The 24,733-nt window shown below is 40.5% G+C and overlaps 1 protein-coding gene across 1 annotated transcript in view; it reads right to left on the reverse strand.

The window, feature by feature from the left end:
* SDK1 (sidekick cell adhesion molecule 1) overlaps window positions 1-24,733 on the reverse strand; it is a 418,140-nt gene that overhangs the window by 80,165 nt on the left and 313,242 nt on the right. Inside the window, exons 20-25 of the mRNA XM_057416915.1 lie at window positions 23,767-23,865; window positions 18,755-18,946; window positions 16,457-16,578; window positions 8,214-8,323; window positions 5,646-5,796; window positions 2,810-3,047 (exon numbers count right to left, since the gene is read on the reverse strand). Coding sequence (XP_057272898.1) covers window positions 2,810-3,047; window positions 5,646-5,796; window positions 8,214-8,323; window positions 16,457-16,578; window positions 18,755-18,946; window positions 23,767-23,865 — 912 coding nt within the window. The remainder of the gene's footprint in view (window positions 1-2,809; window positions 3,048-5,645; window positions 5,797-8,213; window positions 8,324-16,456; window positions 16,579-18,754; window positions 18,947-23,766; window positions 23,866-24,733) is intronic.

Genomic DNA, 24,733 nt, shown 5'->3' on the forward strand with positions numbered 1-24,733 from the left:
TGCTCCATGAAGGTCAGCCTCTGAAAAATCCAGAGATTGATCCTTGCCATGGATATGTGACCATGCTTGTATAGTAGGTGCTTTTTGTAAGGCAAGTGTATACACATTTATATAGATGAATACTAGAAGCCAAAAAAATATTACAGCACTGGTTAGGTGTATTTGAGATTAACTGTTTGAAAATAAGAGGGTTTGTACCTAAAAGGAAGCAGCCCTGTCAAGGTTATTCTAATATATTAGAGGGCTTAGTGTTTTTTTGCTTTCTCTATACTGTACCTACTAACAATGTCAGTTATTGAGCAGAAACTGAGCTTGTTCCTCTGCAGTTATTTTATACTGTAAAATTTAATGAGCTATTTAATTTCTAGCGTTATAAAACATTCTGGATTGATAAAACCTGTCCTGTTTAAGAATCCTAATTCATCCCCCTCCATCTTCAGCTGCTTGCAACTCTTATCCTAGATTTTCATTTTAGGGTTTTCCAACTGTTTTTCAAGCCTGGATTACCAAAACCTCCAGCATTGTTTATTTTCTCATAGCTCCTTTAGTTTCAATTTGTTTTATATGCAAAAGCTTCACAAACCAGAGAGTACCTGTAAGGGCATGCTGCTCCTTTACTGTTAGCATGGGTGTTCAGCTATTAGTGATAGGACCACATATCCCAGAACAAACAGGAGTGCTCAAGTACAGCTTTATTTTCAATAAAGGGTTTGGACTCCAGTGGCTGCACTGTCATTAGATGCAATGAGCTGATTTAGTGCCTGGACTCTAACTTCTTAGGCTCTTTGGACAGTGTAAAATACAGAACCATGAGTTCTGCCAATGAATAATCCTGGCCAAGGCACCTCTGGCCAGCTGTGAGGGATGTTTACAATCTGCACCAGGGAACCCTAAGATTCTGTCTATAAAATGGAGAAAGAAATACTTAAGCCATCTGCTTTTAAAGCACTTTGAAAACATACGTGATACAGAGAATTGTTCTTATAGTTCAGAAGACAGACCTAAAAGTGCTTTGACCTTTCTCTCTGACTTTAGGTATTTTTTATTTGCATTTTAACCCCATTTGATTCCATACAGGTTAACTGCAGATTCTCTGAACTTCTCCCATGCAGCTTGCTGCTATGCCAGTGCTTCTTCTATATTCTAAATCTAAGAAGATACAGCCAAGCCTGAGCCCTGACTTGCTCTATTCAAGAAATCAGATGTTAGTATCAAAGAAAACACATGGAAAAAAATAAATGAGTCTTTATGGCCTAGATCACAGCTTTGTGTTATTTTGATCCCGATTTCTGTGTGCCTCCTATCAGTTTCAAGTCAGCCTTCTTTTAATACTGCTAGAGGAAATGCCAAATACATATGTAACCTCTGATCTTCAGATGCTCAGCAACAGCACTATAAACCTAAGGTTTTATGAAATGACTTAATCTTAGTGTTTACTACATTTCAAAAGAATTGTTTGAAGAACAGTGGAAAGGAGAAAGTGGAGAATGCGATATCTTCTTATTATAATACTGAACACTTCAAAACTATTCTGTCTGGGTCACGCTATCTCTAACTCCAGCACAAGCATGCCTTGTTTAGAATACCTCTGGCAATAGCTTTTCAATTACTACTTCCCAAAAAGCAACACTTTAATGGAGGGGGGGAGATTTTGTTTAGACTTCTTCTCAGCTAGTTCAAAGGGTAGTTATCTGCACCAGCAGACCAAATCCTGCTGTGTGCAGTGGGTTCACACTTCCCACCAGGTAAGGCTGCGTGGTACAGAGTTCACAGACATGCATATACATGTATCTATGACTGTAGGGTATGCACAGGATTAAATTCCAAAACACATTTCAGGAAGAAAAATGGGGAAAAATAGTAAGAACAAGTAACAGTGTTGAACCTGGCATAACTAAAGCTCACTATAAGTTTTTATGATTAAACTTTTAAACCATATATGTCATCCACTTTGTTATTCCCTTGCAATATAAATTTTAATCTATCAGGTGCATGTAGGGTAGGTTTGGAAATAGGTTTTGTGGAAGTTAACAGCTGGAGAGCAGCTTCTCAAGATCTGTCTTTACTGTTGCTACTAAGCTAACAATAATTTACTGTTCTCTGAGACTGAGAGTTTGCTTCTGATATTTGAAGTCTCTATGCTAGTATGGATAATTCAGCAAGACAAGACAGTACTTGTGCTCTAGGTCTATATGCAGGTTATGTCTATATAGCCTTGTACACACAATTTGAGAAGGCAGTTTTGAAAATGTGCTATCAAAAGCTCAGATAATAATTTTATTTCAGCTAGATAATGATTTTATTTCAGCTCTCTAAAAGAACTTGTGCCATTTTAGAGCTACTGGGTGCTTGAAATTAAATTTCAGATAATCACAACTGCAAGAAAATCCTCCTGAGCCTGGAAGCAGACAGGGAAAGGTGGAGAATGAGGGACAACAGTGCAGTGAGGAGGGAGAGGAAGTGTGAGAGACCTCCTCAGCCAGACAAGGTTCTCTTTGTGTTGCCTGTACTGCTGCCAAATGAGGGCAGGAATGGGGAGAGGTTGTTTTGTTTGCTTTAAATACATAACCTGCAGGTTTATGCAATAAAGCAGGGTAGGAATAAAAGAAATAAATAACACCCTCAAATGTCTATATGTCTTTTTGCCTTCAGTGCAACTAGAGATTGATTCTTTTCCTTTCATTTTAGATTTAATGGATCAACAAGCGAAAAACCCCACCCGAAACCAACCAAACAATCAAGAACAAAAGGACAGAAAACACTGAAGTTCAGATGTGCCCTTCATAGCAGCTACAGTGCTTTGACTTACCAGACTCCCGTGTACGACCTCTCACTACTTCGCTCCATGGTCCTGCCCCAATGGCATTGAAAGCCTGGATCTGCAGTTCATATTCTGTCCACTCCTCCAGATCTTCAATTGTGCACTCTCTTTCCAAGCGGTCATTAATAACCTTCATCAGGGCGGGAGACTGCACATCCACACGCCAGAACTTTATCCTGTACCCCACTGACTCTGGATTGCCATTATACTGTGTGTCAGGGAGGGGCTGGCAAACAACAAAGAAAAGGACAATATTCCTATAGAGACCACACTGCCAGGGCTTTCCAAACTATATACCGAGGCTGCCTGAACTCATATAAGACTATAGGAAAGCCAAAAAGATCAAGAGGTTGATTTTCTGTTTTCTTTATGTTTCATGATCTCTAAATTTCTGTGTTGCTTGAAATTCTCTTTTCAATTTTTTCCTTATTTTTACCAAACACATATGCCATTGCAGTGGGTGTAGCAACAGAGATGATATGAATACAATGTATTTCAGAGCTTTGTGATTAATTATGGAAATGAATGATAAATTGCTGAAGCATGTGACAAATTCATTTATCGTAGAGTTTTTACTGATTCTCTGCCTACTCATTTATCAGCAGAGATTTCTTCTGGTATTCTAAACTCCCCAAGCAATTTCAGAGATTAAAATGTGAAATAATTAGCCTACTTCATGAAGTTTAGAGTTTTTCCCCTGTTAAACTATGTGATGCCATGGATGGCTGAGATTCAGTTCTGTGTCATGGGAAAGGTTTGATACACATTAACATTTCACAGCTTAGAAGACTATCCCGCAGGTAAGCAGGGCTAGAAATGTGACCCTTATCCCATATGAAGACAGGCTGAGGAAGCTGGGGCTGTTCAGCCTGGAGAAGAGAAGGCTGCGTGGAGACCTCATAGCAGCCTTCCAGTATCTGAAAGGAGCCTATAGGGATGCTGGAAAGGGACTCTTCATTAGAGACTGTAGTAATAGGACAAGGGGTAACGGGTTAAAACTTAAACAGGGGAAGTTTAGATTGGATATAAGAAGGAAATTCTTTCCTGCTAGGGTGCTGAGGCACTGGAATGGGTTGCCCAGGGAGGCTGTGAACACTCCATCCCTGGCAGTGTTCAAGACCAGGTTGGACAAGGCCTTGGGTGATATGATTTAGCGTAAGGTGTCCCTGCCCACGGCAGGGGGGTTGGAACTGGATGATCTTAAGGTCCTTTCCAACCCTAACTATTCTATGATTCTATTCTTCACAAAGGAAGGAATTCCCAGCTCCCAGGGGTACACAGATTCACTGGAGGGTCTTGAATAAAAGAAGATATTAAGCACTTTCAAATACTGATATTATTAAGCATAAAAAAGGTGTATGAGGTCATTTTTAGCTGTGGCTGTTGCTCCTCCTGAACACTGCACAGTCTGACTCACGAAAAACAGGCTTCTAGGTAGCACAGAAAGGAAATATAATCCTAAAAATGTTTTGAAGTGTCTTAAAACAACCTTAAGTGAATTTTGATGGGAAATATGTAGGTCTGGATAGTACCAAAGTTTTAATGATGTGGGCATGTTGTTCACACGGTAAAGCCACAAGTGAGTGATGTGGGTCTTCTCCAATGAACTGCAACAGCTTTACTATGGAGAGCGAGGTGACACCTTCGAGTTTTCAAGGTTGAGATATAAGTAGAGTGTCCCTCTGAAAAACTGCAATTATTCCTCTCTGACAGGAAAAAAAACCTCTTGTTTTTAAGCCTGATTTTCTTGACTTCCAGCCATGATGAGTTTATGCATGGAAAAGCTAACATTTGGGCAAAAGAAAACCTGTGCTTCATCAACTTCACACTATAGTAACCCCAGTGGAAAATTCTGCCTAACAGGGGAGAAGAAAAACCATTCTGGAGCAGGTTAATTGCCAAGTAAATCCCAGTGCAGCAACTCTGCAGGCAACTGAGACAGTCAAAGGGGGATAACAATATCAGCAATCACTGCAACTTCCCAATTAATCATTTCTTTCTATATTTTATCACATAACTCCTCACCTTTTCACATAAATATAATATTCCTACAGGAGTGTAATGTGCTGCCTTGGAACTGTTAGCTCAGTATCTGCAGGATGATTGCCAATGGCTGGTGTGTACCTTCTGTTTTGTACAAACAACTGAGCCCTAGAAAACTGCAAATTGGCTCAAGTGTTATATTCCTGTCCCACACGTTGACCCAGACCGTGCTACTAGACTCTCAAAAGCCAAGGTTTTACACACAGGCATATATTCATAGATTCAGAATGGTTTGAGTTGGAAGAGACCTTAAAGACCATCCAGTTCCAACCCCCTGCCATGGGCAGGGACACCTTCCACTAGAGCAGCTTGCTCCAAGCCCTGTCCAAACACAAACACTGCCAGGGATGGGACAGTCACAGCTTCTCTGGGCACCCTGTGCCAGTGCCTCACCACCCTCATAGTGAAGAGCTTCCAAATGTCTAATCTACATCTCCCCTCTTTCAGTTTGAAACCATTTCCCTTTGTCCTGTCACTACACGCCCTTTAAAACAAAAAATCCCTCTCCAGCTTTCTTGTTGGCCCCTTTAGGTACTGGAAGAGTATATCCTCTGATGAAGTGGCAGAATAGTGGCAGTATGCAATTCCTGTGATTAATAAAGCACTTAAGGTAAGTCTCAGATTTCCGACTATTCTGAAAAGGAAATAATCTTGCTCTTACTCCTTCTGCTGAACACAAGGAAAAGGCATTCTGGAGCACTGGCCTGACCCCTGGGGAAGTGGCCACATCCCAAGCACCAGTCCCTGGCTCCCCTCTGCCCCGTTCCCCTGCCCAGCTCACCACCCATCGCAGCCGGAGGCTGGTCTCGCTGGCTGTGCGCGCGGTGACGCTCCCAGGGGCCACGTCTGGTGGGGCCTGCAGTGTCTGGATGACACGGGAGGGCTGGCTCAGTGGGCTGGGGCCCACCACGTTCACCTGCCTCATCCGGAACCTGGAGCGGAGGAAAGATGCAGTGCACGTTGTAACAGCTCAGTGAATGGTACCTCTCTATCCAGAATCAGAAAAAAAAAGATGGAAAAGTACAAATTAGGTCTTTCTAAATATTCCACAAAGGTCGTTGCGCGCTGGTCCCCTTTGTATTCACTGCTGAATGCTTTATGGTAACTGCTTTCAGATCCTCTCAGGTATTGAAAAAAATGAAAATGAGATTAGCTGGAGGTCTATTAGAAACGTCAGTATTTGTGTGAGAAATTTATGTTAATTATACCAAGCCTGATGAGCTTATGCTAGCGGTAAGTGATTTTCTCTTGCAATGCTTGTACAATACAGTCAGAAAGGTATTAAAATATCAAACTTCAGATATTCTCATTCCCTGTCAATATAAAAAATATACTAGTGATAACATTTCCCCTCAATTACTGCTTGAAAGAAGCTGATTTATCCCTGTGCTGCATTTTCATCCTTCCTGCACGGGAAAGATTAAGTTAGTTAATATGGCTATGTGCCTTTAAAAAAATACCCTGTCTGCTTGAAATGATCTTTTCTGCAACAGAAATTCCTACTGGGTCACAAAAGATTTAGGGAAATCTTTTTGTTAGGAAGCACAAAATAATTAAGACGTGCTGTGTATTTCAGATACTCCTATCCATCATAAGCAATGACAGGTATCCAGCACTTGTACATACATATTTAACCTGTTCATACTAAGCACAGCAGTTTGGGACCTAATGACTAAGCTTGGGAAAAGGGTGAGTTAGTCAACATCACAGTGTTTATTTATCTGCTCTGATCTCCCTATAAAATGCATTAAAGGAAACACATTAAAAAATACTGTTTGTTATAGATCACTCTCAAACACTGGCACCATATATAGAAAAGAAGCTGGTTGATAAAGACGTGGTCTGAGAATTAGCGCTCATGATGTATTTGCTCAGTAGGCAATGACTGAAGTTGACCAGAAGACAACAAATCCATTTGGCAACAACTTTCTAGGTTTCAAACTATTATATAAAATTGCCCTACACTGAAAGGAAACAAAATAAGGTCATAGCTGAGGGAAAAAAAAAAAAACAGGAAAATTCAAGGAGCTGATTAATGATGAAAAGAATCAGAGAACTGGAAGTGTGAAAGCTCCCAGCATAACTGAGATCACTCCAGAATTCAATGGATACAAGACAGAAATGGCATTTAGCAGTAAAATAAACCAAGAAATTTAAGAATATAAAAACCCAACCACTCTGAATGCCTCATATACTTCCTCATTATTTTTTTATCCCAAAAACATTTCTCCATCACCTGCTAGATGTGCAAGTCTGGCTTATTTTGCATGGACACTGACTGCTGAATTCTGGTACGACTGCACTTTACTATTCACCTCTGCCTTTTCAGCTTTAAGGATCCACCTTTATGAGAAGAAAATCTTCTCAACCTGAAGATCATTTTTCGAAACCTCTGCACCAGAAATCTCTGCTCACACTCAAAAACTTTCAAAGAGCTTTCAGTAAAATGTTTAGCTCTTGAAGATGGGGTTTAAAACCACTTCAATGGAGAGTCTGTGAGAAATTTAATATTCTATGCTGCTGACAAAGGGAAGAAATTAGTGTACCAGCACTGAATTAGTTGTAAATCATATGAGCTTTACTTGGTTGCACCTAGTACTAGCTCACATCACACTGGCAAGCTAAAAGGCGCTACAACCAGCACAAAATGGGCAAGTTTCTAGTAAGCTGATGTAACACTTGCCTCCTTGCAACCCCAGCCTTCACATTATTTCATGATATTTCATGAAACTATTTCCTGAACGTATTTTCCATTGGGATTAAGTCACTCAAATACTCAAATCTTGTCTATATTAAAGCAACATATCACTTGAATTTAATTGATTTAGAAATCAATCTTGTTTAACTGGGGTGCACCCGTAATGTAAATTCACTTGAATCAGATTAAGCACTGCATATATCTATTTAGCTTAAGTTGGTAAATTCTTATAAACAAAGGTTTCATCTAACTGATGTTATCAAATCAAGCTAAATCAATAAAATGACGTTTAAACCGATGTAAATATGTAATCACAAGTTTGCATCAGTTTAACCACAATTGATTTGTCACTGACGGATGTTATGCTGGTGTGTAACCTCTTAGATGAGGGAAGCCAGAGGATATCAGTTATCCTTAAAAGCATTTCACTGTGCACTTGGATTTCCTTTTAAAGTTATGAAATGTATTGTATGTAAATTGCAATTAACAATATTAAGCGAGTAATTTTAAGTATAAACTATGAAAACAGGAAAGCTTTTCCCTTTTGTTTAGAATATAAACCACAACCAGATGTTTCTGATTAGGAAAGCTGTTCCATGCTGCTATTTACTAATTTTTTTCATGCTGCAGCTAATTACCTGCTGTTCTTACCTGTAATGAGTGTAAGGAGTAAGGTTTGGTACCTCTAGCATCTGAGCATCAGGTTCATTCTCAACCTCACGAAGGCTCACCCACTCTTCTTCATCACCCAGTACACCAACCTGTACATGGAAAGTCAGAAGGAACACAAAGCAGAATAAATACAGATAAATGATTATATATATAATATATATATATATATATAACCTCTTTTAGAAGGTGTGCCATCAAAGCAGTGGAAGGACAAATGCTTTTAAAGGCATATTATCTAATTAACAGTAATTTTTATATGACAAGGAACTAGCTATTTACAGTCTAATTTCCTTGTACCTGCTGGGACTTCACTGGGATCCTCTGATAAGACCTATTCCAAAAAAACACTGTGGAAGCACTAATACCCTGTTCAATCTCACTGGCACAATACAAAAGTATTGAGTAGTGATATAAGGAAATGAAAAATAGCCTTGCTAATAACTTGCAGGAACTGATGCATACTAACCAAGTCTCAATGGAGGCAAAATGCCACAGAAATGAAGATCGAGAGAGAAGAACAAAGTCAAAGAACAAAAGTGTTTTATCCTTATCTGCTGGTCTGCACTTAGACAAGATTTTTCCATATGCAATCCTTTGTATTAATTAATCACAACATGTTGCCCAACACAGTCCCTCAGCTACGGCAGTGTTAAAAGGGACAAAATGGTGATGAGAATTGGGAGCATTACTTTCCATACAGCTTTCTAGAGGAAAAATGAAGCTGCATTGGGACTTAAAAGGAAGTCAATAAGGCATGATATGAAGATCAGAGTCTGACTCAGGACCCTGGACTATGGCAGCATCAGTAAGCAGGGCTGTGGAGGAGACAGAAGAGATGTGGTAGAGGCTGGGCTTTGGAGATTCATAAATGCTGAAACACAGGGGATCCTCAAAAACACTCACCAACAGAATTTCCTAGCACTATGTACATTTTCTCTGGTGCTTCAACCATAGTACAAAGGGCAGTACCTGTGGTGCAATTTCTTCTCCCTACTCCAGTATCCACAATCATGGACTGAGGGATATCAGAGGGTACATAGACAGCTATTCTCTTTAGCATCTATTTACAGACTTATTATTATCCCTGAAGATGCCTAATCCTTTTTCAACCTAGTGACACTATCTGCTCCCACAGACTGCTGTGGCAACAAATCCAGAATCTCACAACCCACTGTGTAAAGAGCTATTTCCTTTAATCTTTTTTAAACAGATCCCTTACGAGTTCTGAATACTGGTTACAGCCATAGACGCTGTCAAAGCACTCAATAGCCAACATAGACCAAGTACTTAGAAACAAAAATTAGGTTTCATTCACTCTTTTTATTTTCCCCTTCAGGAGAAGCAGCCTGATTTATTTATAGATGTTTTAGTTCTTTGCTCACCCAGGACTTGATGTGCTACATATTTATGTTTGTGCATGAAGAAATGACACAAGGAAAATTAGGTCAAAGAAATAAGTTCTGCATTGCACTGTGAAAAGAAGCCTCTGTGATCTTCTAGCAAAGGACTGCTTTCATGAAGGGATGTGGTTGCACAGGTCTGGATGGGCCTTTCAGTCTTCTTGGTTACAAAGGACATTGCCACGCACCAAACAACATATAGAATAGATGTGAGTGAAGATTATGAGCCTTTCAAAATCCCCAGTCCCAACTGAACTCCATAAGTTTTAGTAGATTTGAGACAGGTCTGCACAGTGAAACAGAACAGCCCTAAACTGAACCCAGAGAACAGAGAGATGATAAAGAGCATTTTTCAAAACACCCTATCTGAACAAAGAAAGGAAGTGACAGCTGATCTCAGTGAGGGAAACAGAAAACACTTTTTATTGATGGAGTTTTTGATTAATACTTTAAAATGTCTGTAGTAAATGCTTATTTTTGCAAAACTCCTTGCTCTTAACAACATCACCTTGAAGTGCTGCAGTAATTCTATAGCAACAATCCGCAGTGCTTTGGAGGCAGCAAATAATCTCCAGTAGTGAGGTAGCTGTCCTTTTGTATTCTAAGAACAGTAAGAGCTTATTAAAGTATTTCTTGCATAGCAAAAATCAAAAAAAAGAAATGAAAAAAAAAAAAGACTGCAGGTTTCAATTGTCATGCAGCAGCAGGCAGGTCATTAATACCCATTAAGGACCACATGGTGCAGACCCAGAGCCCCACAGGGCTGTGAACAATTGACATCGACTCAAGCTTGAGAGGTGTCCAAACTCCCATCCCACCCTGCCTGCTCTGCAGCTAGACATTTACCAGCTGGCTGCGAAGGTGGAAAGATTAAGGTTTTTTTACTGATTGAGAAGCAGCAAAAGCTGCCATGTGCCCAGGACTATGGCAAACCCCTCAAAAGCTATTTCATGAGAGAGCTTTCTGGTTGTGAATGCTCTAGGAATGATGGGTGCAGTCTACTGAGGAAACGGCAGATGCCAACCACGCCCATCACATTTGGCTGCTCCTAAGCTCTGGTGGCCACCCCCTGTACCGGGAGGTGGGAGACCCTGGGGCAAAGCATCAGTGCTGACAGTGCCCATTAACCACTTTCAGACTCATTTTCTGCCAAATCATAGTGATGGAGAGGCAGCAAAACAATCAACCACACATACAGTTGTGTGACTCAGCAAAAGACCTTAAGAAAAACATACTAGGAACTTGCTTTAGTTAGAATAATACCTTGTAATGTTCCCAGGATCTGGTGCCAGCATTTGGGAAACTAACTCAGCAGGTTAGATCTCATACTGAAATCAGCAGTATCTTTTAAGAGAGTGCCAATTGTGTGGGGAGGATTAAAGGGTGAATGTAGAGCAGCTTGGTGAACAGCCTGGGGACTTATGCATGACCTCTGCCTTGTACAGCCAAGCAAATCCAGGTCAATGTTACTCAAAATCAGTTTAATTTATAGCAATAATCTGAGAAATGAGTCTTAGAAAAGAACTTTCAGTGATGGACTTCCGTATTTTTAACTTCCACGAGATCTATAGTAGATTCCAATTTCAGGCTCTTCAATCAAAAGGAAATTATTTCTGCTGAAACACTCTGATGTCAGATCAGAGGAAACATATCAGTTTCAAGAATCCGAGTACAAAGGGATTCCCATGGGGCAAAAAGAACTATGGGCAGTGGTAAAGATAAAAGAGTCCTCTGAGGGGCAAGAGAGTCCACTGTGAGCTGCTCTGCATAGAATAAAGTCAGAGGCTTCTTCCTTGGAACTGTTTTTTGGATAACACTGTACGCAGACTTCACAAGAGGATCATGTTTGTTGAGAGATGCACATGTGTGCGTTGGTTTTGGAGGCAGATGAGAACACCAACTGCTTTTCTGTTACTCTTGGCATTAAAACTCCTTCAGAAATGTACTCTGCATCTCCACAGTTCTCTGTAGGATAGGGCCACAATCCCCAGGAGGCGCCAGGACTGCCACAATGTAAACACCTATGTCCACTATGACACTTCATATAACTCTTCATAATGATCAGCCACCGCAAGTTAGCACATATCCATTCCCATCTCTCAGGGCATTACATTCAATAAAAGGGCATATTCATTTACTATTACGGAAATGAGGCAGTATAAAACAACCCTGGGAGTGATGGCAGAACCCTTCTCCCTGCATTAGCTTCTCCAAAAAGGAAAACAGTACACATTTTATAAAGCAACTCAATGTTTTCTGATGGAATGCACTAGATGAGCAAAACTGCAGACATGTGACTTAAAAGAAACCCAAAATAATTAGAATTCGGAGTGAAAAATTCATTTGCTATGATATTTTGTACAAGACTGTAATGCTTCCAAAATTTTGACCAGTTATGAAGTACTAACTGCAGGAAAGGAAAACACAGTGTTTCTGTACATTATAGAAGTACCCTGTGTTCTACTATAGTTCAAGATATGTCACAGTTTTCATTTTAGAGGTCCATAACTCACAGTCTGAAGCTACTCTGGGAGAAATCCGGTTCACAGGGTGTCAGCCTGGGTGCCATTTTTTAACTTACAATATCCTTAAATCGATTCAGCCATTTTTGATTTAAAGATTGGCGAAGGCATAAAATTGTCAAGAGTTTCAGACACTTTATTTATCAGGTCCAAAGTAAAACAAGACACAGCAAGAGACATCACCTTGTACAATGGATGAAGCCTGTTCGGGTCACTGACTTAACCCACAAAACCAAATCAATTCATGGTTAAAGTTACAACGTCTTTCCCAGCTCACAGCTTTACAAGCAAATACAGTGATAATACTTTAAAGGTTTTACTATGCTGAAACTCTGCTTCTGCTCACCATGATATTCATACAAAACCTCCCTAAAATCAGCAGAAAGGCTTTAAGCAAAACCACTCCATATTAGTGCATATATTCATGGCTTTATGACTTGCAATAACTCTTCCTAAGAGGCCTTCAGCCATTCCACAGGTCATCTGCTGTCTGCACAGTAGCATTAATCACCAAAACCCACACCAAACTCAGAAGTTAGCCCAGCTTTTCCAATCAGCCACTGGAAAGACCCAAGCTGTGGACTTGTGCCCCCGCCCACCAAGGGGCACTCATGATGTCACTTACACACTTCTCCTGACAAAACCCCAGGAAAAATCCAGTGTGCAAAGAATAAGCTGAAACTGGATTGCAGCAGACAGAGACTACAAACATGAAACCACATGAACAGCAGCAGGGATTCATAGTCATGCTTGGCTGAAAATTGCCAGAAAAAATATCAGCAATATATAGTCTAACTGCATCTGAGAGTACAAGATGATTGGAAGGATTTACTGGAATTCTTTGGGGATCTACATATTACCCGTGAGTGTCAATGCCACAAGACAGTTGCTGCTGGTCCCTCTGAATAAGTCTCAGCAGAACCTTTATATTACATTACACCCTCCTCTCTTTAAATTATACTGTATGTAATGGAAAAATAATGTTAGAAATCTTCTTTAAATAGCATTCGTACATTTTTTTAGCCCTCTGGAAATCCAGTTTCCTCCACTCCTCTGAGTCTAGATTGAAAGATGGAAAAAAACCCAGCCTAATGTTCAAGAAATCCCTTCAGAAGTACAAAATGCAGCTTCAGTGGAAACACAGACACAGGATTTTTTTAAAGCTTGATACTTCGGTATCTACCAGCCTAAAATCTTAAAGACCTGGTTCTCTCCTCATGCTCACTGACATAATTGAGAATTAGCTCCACAGTGGCCTCTGTGAATTTACACCCCAGCACAAAAAGCAGAAGCCAAGGCCAGATGTACAAAATTTCACGTCATCTGCAATTCCCAGCTGTGTTTTTCATACAAATTGTTCATGAAGTATCAGACTTCAGAAATGGCACTTAGCCAAAATGGAATACTTGAAACATTTTCTACACCTGCCCTTATCTAGGAAGCGTCATGCCATACAAAGGAATAAAGAAAAACATGTCAGTGGCACGCTGTTTGTGTGTGTGAATATAAAATAGCTGAAATTTGTCTGTAAGGACTTGGACATTCAGAGTAAAGAGTGTATTCCCAGTAGATACGGAAGAGAAGACAGAGTATATAAGGAATGTCCAATGGAAAGCTATCACCTGGCCACACAGTCAGACCCCAGATAAATGCACGACAGTACCAGGTATTTGTTGGTCATGCTTTATATTGAACCCACCAACAGCAGAAGTACAGTGCAGAAGGAACAGACCTGTGTGCGAGATCAATCTAGTTCTCCTTCAGGAGAGGTCATGCTGCACAAGGACTTAGTAAACTGCATCACACTTTTTCGCAATCTATTAGCTGTTTTCAGCTACTGTGCACCTTGTTGCAAGCTTTCAGAAAGGCCAGTGGTCAAAACACTTGTGAATGGTTGGAGATATAGTGCCTGTACCTGCTTGGACAGATTATTTACTCTCTAATTCGACTGATTAATTGCAAAGTAGAACACATAGATTAGTGTTTTAATAGTTAATTGTGATCCTAACACTTGGCAATTTCACCTGTTTTAAAATCATAGTATGCAAAACCACACCTTAAGTGGCTTTTAATTTAACGCTAAGGCATGAAACACAACGCTGCTATTAAAAGCTGTACACAGGCCAGTGAATAAAAGACCCAGAAGGAAAAAACATCCTGCCTATATGCTCATGTTCAATGTTCATAGAAAACACTGGGGTGGCTTGGGTATACCTACTGCCCTCCTATCTAATGTGGTCCTGAGGAACAGTTATGGTTGTCTATGGTAAAATAAAAGTGTTGCAACAGTAGACTGCATCCCAGCACAGATTAACTCCTTACAACAAACTACATGAAAGGCAAAAGTGAACACTGTGGTGTGACTTGCAGCTGTTTTGTGAAAGCTTGCGTGTCTTTGAAAGGTAGGCAGGGAAACTTGTGAAGTCCAGAAGGCAGGCTCAAGGCAGCTTAGATCAACGTCATTTTTGCCCTCATCTCTGCTCCCACTACCATATTCTCATCTCCTCCCCCTGTAATGGTGCTCTTCTGATCATACACAGCCTGTGCAGAGTTGAACTGTCTGAAACTCATTTGTTCTTGGCTGGATCAAGTTTTGTAGCAGCTCTGGGTATGATCACACCAGAACTGGTGTGTGCAGACGGCAGGAGTAAGAAAGTCATTACAAGAGTGATGAGGATGAGGAGAGAGAATGGGAGCAGAACACCAGAGCTCTGGTTTAGACTGGCTAAGGATGCTGTGAAATGCCACTTGAAGAGAGAGAGAGTTTGAGCGCTGGCAGAAAGGGGCTGTGAACAGAGGATTATATGCAGCTGTCATGCTGGGAACAAGATTTGCTATATCCTTAAGGAGCCACCAATTTACCTGCATATCTGAAAAGATTTTTGTTAATCACGGGAGCAAGATTACTCTTTCTTTTGCTTGCCTAATTGAATCCACTTAGAACAGCATTTCTTGTTATGCCAAAGCCAACGAGGTACAGTGCACAGAAACTTGCAGGGTAGCTGGTGAAAAGAACTGCCCAGGCTCCACAAAGATTTTGCTGTGCTGCTTCCCCAGATGGAGCAAAGACTCCTGGATCCAGGATCTATCAGAACCACTAAGCCCCTGACTTTTCTAGCAACACATGAGATGATGGTGAAGTTTGTGAACAAGATCGCCGTTCCTCCCTGCACACCAAAAATCCTTCAACCCCTATTTGTACCTGGGACGCTTCAAGCATGCAGATGAACTTAATGGGAATTATTATCGCAGTTTTAAAGCATTCATTTCACTTCAGTGGTGCTCTGAAACTCACAGAATTAACAAATTCCTAGCAACAACAATTTATCCATCACAAAAATGCTTCTCAGAATGTGCCAAGCCACCATATTACAGGATTTCAGTGTTTGATTCTGTTATATGCATTGTGTATGTAAATGGTACAGAATGTACCAACTTGTTCACAACAATCGCATTACCAAGTAAAGTGATTGTATCAACATGTCGAGGTGGTGACGATGATTTAAGAAGTCCAACATTTGGTCTTAAAAACAGATTATATTATTTATAAAGATCTGTGGGTGGGAATGAAGAAGCAAAGCTCATCTGTCAGGAGAACAAATGAGGAATGTGTAACTCCTCCAAGGCATAATGACAGCAGAAAGAGGGATACTGTTTAAAGCTGATGAAGAAGAGAATTCACCCTGTTCATATATAGAAGCCTGGACAGAAAACCTCAGTATATTTCATTACAAGATAGAAAAATACACTCGGTCTCATGAACAATGGTATCTTTACTGTTCAATGCAATTCTTCCTATACCTCTGCATGTCTGAGATAATAATTCCAGGTTTGCATCTGGTTTGAAAATACACCCAACAGAACCTAAATACAGGTTTCAAATCCTTTTTGAAGTAAATGGATGGACTGAAGTTCTACTGTAGGTGTTGCTTATGATGCATCTGATGTTATTGTGAACTTAAAAGCTACTTTACAAAAATCCATATGCATTATTTAAAGGATAAGCATTCTCTCACACACACACATATATATAAATACCAAATATTTTTCTTTTGTTCTTTTGAACAGAGGTTACAGCATTCATATGTCCCTTTTGTCACACAGACATTTCTCAGCTAAGCCTCTCAAGCTACCCCACACTCAAACCTTTCCAGAACCCCCTGGACAGCTACCACCAGGCCATTTACTGAAGAGCTTTGATCCAAAGTTAAACAAAACTTGTAATCAAACAGCAATTCACTAATTAGACCCTTTTTAACTCCACTGAAACTTAATTAAGAGCTTTTTGTCGGGGACATACCTGGCCTTCGACTATCCACTTGGAGATGGTGGTTTTGCCATCATAGCCTGGCCGGAACTGAAGCGTGGCAGAGCGAGGGCTGATGTTGGAAATCACCAGGTTGGATGGAGGACCTGGAAGCTCTGAAGAAATAGAAATGTAAATGAGTGTGGAAAAGCTCTTTGTCTAGGGCCCTGTAACACAGGCTGACGTTCAGTGTTTCAGCATATAAAATACCCTGGTAACAATTGCAACAGAACAAATAGTTGTGGGGTTTTTCTTTTTGGTAGACTACTACTATATTTGGTAGACCATTACAGCATTACTCTTTCTGCTGCTCTGGGCACACACCACATCTTTACAGATCAAATGAGAAAAGTAAGAGCCCATCTACAGGATTACTACTACTATTTTAGAGAAGCTGCACAAGTGACAAAGTGTGGCGGCTCAGGGAGGAAGGTACTTCCCAATTCCAGATCTGCCAGTCACTCACCAGGTCACCTAATTCCACTGTACTTCTGTTTCTCTAGAATCAAAGAACAATAATTTTTACTTACCTCTTAGAGTACAGACAACTATGACGTATTAACAGCAGAATAAGACTCTAATTTTAGTGTAGTGAATGGGGAAGACTTTGTGATACTTACATTAGCCTATAATAAGATGGGGTTTAGAGAGCATTTCTGATGCCTGAATAAAGTAGATTTTGTTGTTGTTTCACTTCTACTCCGGATAAAGAGGGTGACCTTCTACAAGGAAGAATCTGTGGCCTCAATCAGATTTTTCCTTCCCATCAGTCAAGCTCACAGCAGTATGTACATTTTTAATATTATCTGAATTATCAGCAAAAGCAAGCCCAGCAAAGAGATTAAATATAGATTGCTTAGAATAAATTCCCAATAGTACCTGCTTTGGTAAGTAATGGAAATTACTTACCAATTATCAGTAATTATTCATAATACTGCACTATGTGCAAATGCAACAGGTAAAAAATAAACAGCTTTTTGGCATATACTTCAAGTCTGCACAAACCCACAGTATTTCTTGATTCTTGGTTCAAGTTTGTGGGAACTACAATCAATAAACTAACCCTGACCAAGCAGGATAATGCTGTTATCTGGCTAACAACAGGGAGCATGGCATTGATCCAGTCTACAGCTTGTCACAATTACCTGTGATTAGGGAAAAGAAAGGCAAACATACTTCAAGACATACAGAAAAGTTCAAAAATACTGGAAAAGGTAAAATGTGGATTACCCTCAGTGATGTACAGTAACTGCTCCACTTTTGGAAATTCTACTTCTATAACCTATACATTAACTGAAATTGCTTGTTTGCGTGAATTGGCTTTTCAGTTTCCTTTCTAGACTGGTTGAGGGAGAGGGTAGAATGTTAAAACCAAAATGCAAACAAGGCTGAATTTAGAGGTGCCCAAATGGTAACTCAGACAGTGCAGCACAGGACAACCTCCTCCCAAATCCTTCTTGGGCCACAACTCCCTAATCTTGTAAATAAGATTTTAGTTTCTTTATACAAGTGAGCTCTTATAGGTGACATAAGCTATACAGCATAGAAATGAAAAAACCTTTCCCATATACAAACTCTATTTCTCCCCCAAAGCAACACTTTTTCAAATGATTCAGGTACATTCTTGTGTTACTTTGTAAATGTCAAGAGATTTTGTATGGCATCCACTTTATTACTTTGTCCATTCCTTCTGCCACCCCTGTAACTTTTTTTGTATTTGTATTAAACAGCCTAAACTTTCCGGTAATCTCAAATTGCAAGTTTGTCCATGTTCACTTTTTCACCTATTCTAAAAATGAAATTGGTGCAAAGAATTCCAATGCTTTATAAATAAAACCATTTTTATTATTACTGAATCAAAATAATTTGTGATCTTTGGAACACAGAAACTTGAAGATTCATAGAATGGTTTGGGTTGGAAAGGACCTTAAGATCATCTGGTTCCAACCCCCCTGCCATGGGCAGGGACACCTCACACCAGACCATGCTGACCAAGGCTCTGCCCAATCTGGGCTTGAACACTGACAAGAATGGAGCATTCACAACCATCTTGGGCAGCTTGTTCCAGTGTCCCACCACTCTCCCAGGAAAGAATTTCTTCCTTATGTCCAATTAAAATTCCTTGTTCTATCAGTACAGTCTCTGATGAATAGTCCCTTTCTGGCATTCTTTTAGATCCCCTTCAGATACTGGAAGGCTGCTATGATGCCTCCACGCAGCTTCTCTCCTCCGGACTAGCCCTAGCCCCTCCAAACAGCCCTATTTTAACTTGTTTCATGCAGTTTCACCAACCTGGAGGCACACCAGAAGAGATGGTGGAAGACGTAACCCATCCACTCCCTTTTGCAGTCACAGCTGCCACCTCAATGGTGTAGGTAGTGAGTGATGACAGCCCTGTGATCTTGTACTCCAGCGTGGTGTTAGGTAGCACGCGGGCAAAACGAGACTCATTCCTGCCATACACCTCCCAGGAGATCTGGTACCCTGAAAAGCAATCACACAGAAGTCAGGGGGCTCTGAGCAGCGGTGGGCTCTAGTTTTTCTTCTAAAGCACAGTTGCACAATAACCTAGACACTGGTAAATTCCTTCATCTGCAAGACTTGCTTGTGATCCATGCTGGTATGACTTTTTTCTTACTCTGCTCCATTGTGGTCACCTTTTATAAGCAGAAAAAAAGGTTGAAGTAAACATTGGCTACAATACCCAAGTATTTTTTCTAATCTTCTTATTTCCAATACACAATTGATGTACGTACCCCATCTGGTATCATCTACCCCCCAGATTACAGAGGGAGGAGGACATGGAGTCTCAACAGACTGTCTCTTTTTATGATGATAAAGTGCTTATTATGAACTGGCTAGAAAATCTGGGGATAATCTTTCTGAAGGGTGGTCTCGCATTCTGTGAACTCTGTGAAACAAATAGGAAGAAACACTGGAAAATACAACATCTTCTCACCAGCTGGAATACCTAATTAAAAATCTGTGTGTGCTTAGTAGGGCTATCCCCCTTCCAGGCTGAAGTAACCTTTGCTGCTGTATATCTAGAAATACTTACAAATCTGACAATAACAATCAGGCAGGAATAATGTGGAAATCTTCTAGGAACTGAAAAACCTCTACTTCCCACTGCTTGTTCCTTGCACAAATCTTTCAGCATGGTGAATCATTATCCTTTCTTTCAAAACCACAGTGTAGCCCATGTATTGTCCAAAACTGACTCACCTTGACCTCTGTATTATTCTTCTCTCATAACCAGGCTTTCCTTTTTGTCACTTTTATAACCATTTGCCTTGCAAGAACTTTTGAAACTTTCTACTGGCTGATTTGCTCAATTTTACCTCCAGATCTGCTTGTCCTCCTCCTGCCCAGCCCCACTTTATTCTCGTTTGAACCCATTTGAACCTCCCTGTGCCAGTCTCCAGAAAGATTGTCTGAAAAGTTTGCCTGATTGCAGCTTTCTTTTGTGATTTGACTCGGGGGGGAAAAGCCACAACACAGCTCTTGAATGCCTGTGAAATGGAAGTGAGTGTAAAGGACTAACAGAAGGGAACCCCACTGAGTGAACCATGCATGAGGCAAGCTAGCTAGAGAAACTCCCTACTGGGTTCCTGTTCCCATCATTTAAGGTGAGGAATTCAGCCCAGCTGGGGGGCTTGAGGGTTTTTTTTTTATCTTTAAAAATATCACGACAAGCTGATTAACATATACAAATTGTCATAGCAAAATACCTTATGGCATTAATCAACACGGAAACATCAACTCAAAAAGCATGGTGAGACAAATATTTCTGTGAGTTTAAGAGGTGTGAGCTGTTATCCTTCCTCTAAGCTAGCTGCCATCACTGACAAGGATTCATGATAATCTAATTTTGCATGAACAAATAGTCACTAATTGCGTTTCAGGTAGAGGGCAGAGATACAGAGAGGTGATACTTCACTGCAACTGCTTGCCTGACTTTGCACTAGCTAGGGGAAAGGGAAAACCTCCTGAATGCTCACCTGGAATCAGTTTTAAGCAAGTGTCTGAATGGGATTTGATTAAGTCAGCAATTTATCAGTATCTCAGCGATACTGTGGCATTCTGATGCTCTCTGAAAAGGCTTGAGCATTGATTACCAGGGATCAGAGTTTATATATTACAGGCAAAATTATAGTCTATATGAAGTTTCTGACAATGTTTAAGCACTCTACTGCTTTTCTTAACAGAGAGCAAACAGAAAGGTGGAGGGTGGCTGTTCACTCTGATGCTCAGTGAAAAGGCATGAAGGAGTTGTGAACAGAATGATGATCACCCTCCTACACCCTTTCTTTTAGAACCTGTGGGCAATGTGGAAGAATGAGGAGTCTGAGGAAGGTGCAGTTGTGCATCTCCCCGCTTCCCAACAGAGGACACAAACCCAGCAGCTGTGCCCCCAGCCAGCAGAACATCCATGTGCAGTCATGGATGGAGCAGAGGCTGGGCAAGGGCCGTGATATAGCTCATCTGTCTGCCTGGGAGCTGCAGGTGACCTGGCTACGCCTGCTATGAACCCTACACATAGGCTGGCAGAGGGAATTGAGGAGTGTCACCTCAGAATAAAACAAAACAGGTTGCTCAAAGCAATAAATAACCAGAAGCAAATAAGCAGGGAATTTTTAATGCTTTCTCTATCCATTTGTGGCTTATGAACAACAGAAAGCTTCATCCACCATGCATTAGGCAATATGAAGTGATTGAGACATCTTCTCTCACATCTAGTAATATTCGGATATACATCAAATGATGGCAATTATTCTTTGAACATTTTGTTTTCTCCCTTGTGACCACAGGGATGAGACCCAGCTTTCTTGCCCATTAGGTATATAGTTTCTATGTATTTATTTTCTGAGAAAATATTCACCAAGAAAAATATCCTGACTTCATACGCAAATTGAAGACAAGGCAAAGAGGCATCATTTACTGTTGGATATTTCAAATGTACAGTCAAATTCTAGTCATATAAAAAAATGCAAATAGAAAACAGATACACACAGAGCAGACACAAAGCCAAATGTAATCATGCATAGCAAAACCACAAGAAAAAATGTTGAAGGAAAAGAACAACATCCACCATACCCCCAAGTAGCACTTAAGCCACAATGACTGACAGATGGGCAGGACTTTAGGACATGTGGTTGGTAAAAATGTGCTTGCTGTTTTACAGATGTGAGCACTGCCAGAAATGTGCACAGGGGAGCCCACGGCCTGCACTGAGAGTGTTTCTTCTGGCTTCAGTGTAAATGAGAACAGAATAGGTGCCACAGAGCCTTCCTGTATGCTTTGGCACTCCACCCTCGCCACAAGATGCTGCCTAACGGAAACTAATGACCAGGGGAGTTTCAGAAATAATTTTCTGTTGATCTGGAGTAAATTCTCTACAAGAGAGCAGTACATCCAATCACAAACTGTCCGTCTACATCCAGATCCTCATAAATCAATGTTTACCGAGAGAATGAGGAAGATACTGAAATTTATAGCCAGAGTAATGGGCAATTTCCCAGCACAGGCAGCTGCCGGGCACCACCCTTCGCGCCTTCTTCCTCCCAGCTCTGGTGCAAGGACCAAGAATGTCCAGTAAAGGTATCAATGAGCAGAAATGATGAATAATTGCCTCTGTGAGCCCTCAGGTCTCCAAGCAGCCATCTATAAACCTTTCAGGTACTCAGAGCATGAACAGTTTTGCTGTTCTTTTCTTCTATCCCAAATGCAATTTGCCTCATTTAAGGATATTTCTTTTTCCTTCAATACTTTGCTGGCCTTTTTTACTCTGGTGTTTCTTTATGAACTACAGAGCTTATTGAGTTCATTCTTTCTGAAACAATTTGCCCCAAAAAGTCCATCTATGTGTTCCACCAGGTTTCAACCCATTCTGGGAGGCAGCAGCTTGTTTCTAGCAAAGCAATTCTGGAACAATAAGCATAATGCTGCTAACTTGTGCTTAATAAGGATGAGTATTACATCATCTTAGAGAGCTAGGCTGGATTTAGGTACCTAAATTTAAGCACTCAGGCTTGAAGGCTTTGGCCACCTTCACTGAATCAATACTGCTCTTCTTTCAGAAGTCATTAGTTTCTGTTCTCAAGCCACTTAAATCAATGGATATTTCAGGGAGGTTACCATGGTATACAGGCATAAGGTGATCTGCATAAAGACTCCACATACACTATAGACAGCAAAAAGACACGTACAAATGGTGCATGTTACAGGTGCACAGAGAAAACATTGACAAGTGCAAGTCCTACCAAAATAATTAGACCTGTCAAAGTTAAAATGCTTCAGGAAATCAGACTGACAGAACATTTTAATGTTCAGGAGCCAGAAAGTCTGATATTTTTTTAACTGCTGAATCATATTTTGTTCGTATAAATTATATATATAAATTTTTAAATGAAACATTTCAACGTCAATGCTCCCAAAGCAAAATATTTTGATCCATGTGAAATGATAGTCTTCCTTCCCAAGTATGATTTTTAACTCCAGTAATTTAAAATTGGGAGCTTTTCTGTACTTCAAAACCTTGAAAGCCTTTGTTCAATGGAATGTCTATCCTGTGCAGCTCTAAGTTTTCCATCTGAAAACAATATTGTCCTGTTGATAAGAACTAGGGTTTTTCTCAACTACTTATAGCTTCCTTTATGAAAAATAATGAAGTTGCTGATGTTGTATCTACGCTGGCATAGAGTAAATAGATAAATAGATTGTCAAATGGTAAGCTCATCAAAGAGAAACAAGAGAGGTTTGAACCCTTGTGATGGTTTATACAAGATTAAGTAATGACATGCAAATTCTGTTACGCAGTCCACAGCCAGACCACTTGATCAGAGATGAAGGATTCCACTGATTTCAGGCTCAGGCTTGATTGCAAATCTTAGCAATCCCAATACAGTTTTTGCAGCTGTAAACTCCATGTAGGAACCCCCCACCCAAACAGCAAAGACCAAACACTATCTCACCAAGTTTCAGAGATGCAGTAACACAGGTGGTAGTCATGGAAGATTTAACAAGACCAGAAACTCCATGGGGTGCTGATTTCCAATACAGAGCTGCCAATAGTGACCACAATCATGAAGTACCAGTAATTGGACCCATACTTTTTATAACGTGTCCTAACTGACATTTCAATTACAAAAAAGAGGGAGCAGGAAACCAGTGCTTGCAGTAGCCAGATCTCCCTAAAAGATCTCCCTAAAAGCTCTATTCCACAAACATTTTTTCACTGCAATGGTACATTCCACCATACACGCACTTAAACAAAAAGAAAGGAGATAGCAGCCGATACTTGCCTGTAATGATGCCATTTTTCTCCACTGGTTCCTGCCAGCTGACCTTGAGAGATGTGTCCAGAATCTCAGTAAAACTCAGATGTCCCACTGCTCCTGGCTCTGGCAATCAGAAAAGAAAATCTGTTAACAGTAGAACCCCACTTACTTTTGATCTGATTCATGTGGCAAGGGTAGGGCTGAAGAAATAAAACACTGAGCCAGGGCCAAGGGAAGCCTTCTGGAAACATCTGTGAAAGCTGTAGGGAAGAGTAGAGAACACAAGGTGGTAAGAAGCTCTCTGGCTACCATCTCAAAAATTATTTTATCCAGTATTCATCCTAACTGTGCAGCGAACTAAAGAGAGTGGCAGCAGGAGACTTGCACACAACTTGTTCACTGCCTGCCTTCTTGAGCTAACCTAATAAGAACAATCAAGCTGGCTATCCTGGAAGTGCTTGTGTTTGCTCTTTTCCCTTAGTGATGGCATTCAGCATTTCCTCATGCCTCTGTGGTAGCTTATCTAGCCTTAGGTCTGTAGCAACATCACCAGCACGCCCCTCATATGAAAAGAGCCTTTTGCCTCTGCAAGGTCAAAGCTACGACAAAGTCACCGAGCCTCTGCTTGGATAGGTTCTCCTAAAACAACCCTAAAAAGTCCAACATAATGGCAACTGTCTTTTGGAAAATGAACACAAGTGTGTGAAACTTTTAAAGGATTTTTATGATGTAGCTCAAGAGCTCTTAAAAATTTCAGCTCCCCAGTGTGCAATGAAAGAGTATAAAATGGAATGACTGTCAAGAATATGCCATCCTGACTCAATTTTGATCTTCAAGGAAGACATCCTGACTGATTTTTGATCCAACTGCTGTTCTCTCTTCAATCGTTGTACTGGAAAAAGGAGTTTTTGTTCACTTTATATTCACTGTGCTTCTGTCACTGGATCCCTGCCCGAGTATCCTCCAGCTCCACTGACATCAGTTGGCAATT

This window comes from Pezoporus wallicus, unplaced genomic scaffold (genome assembly GCF_028554395.1).
Source record: "Pezoporus wallicus isolate ANWC-B61680 ecotype Strahan unplaced genomic scaffold, APGP_CSIRO_Pwel_v1 scaffold_7392, whole genome shotgun sequence".
Classification (NCBI taxonomy): domain Eukaryota; kingdom Metazoa; phylum Chordata; class Aves; order Psittaciformes; family Psittacidae; genus Pezoporus; species Pezoporus wallicus.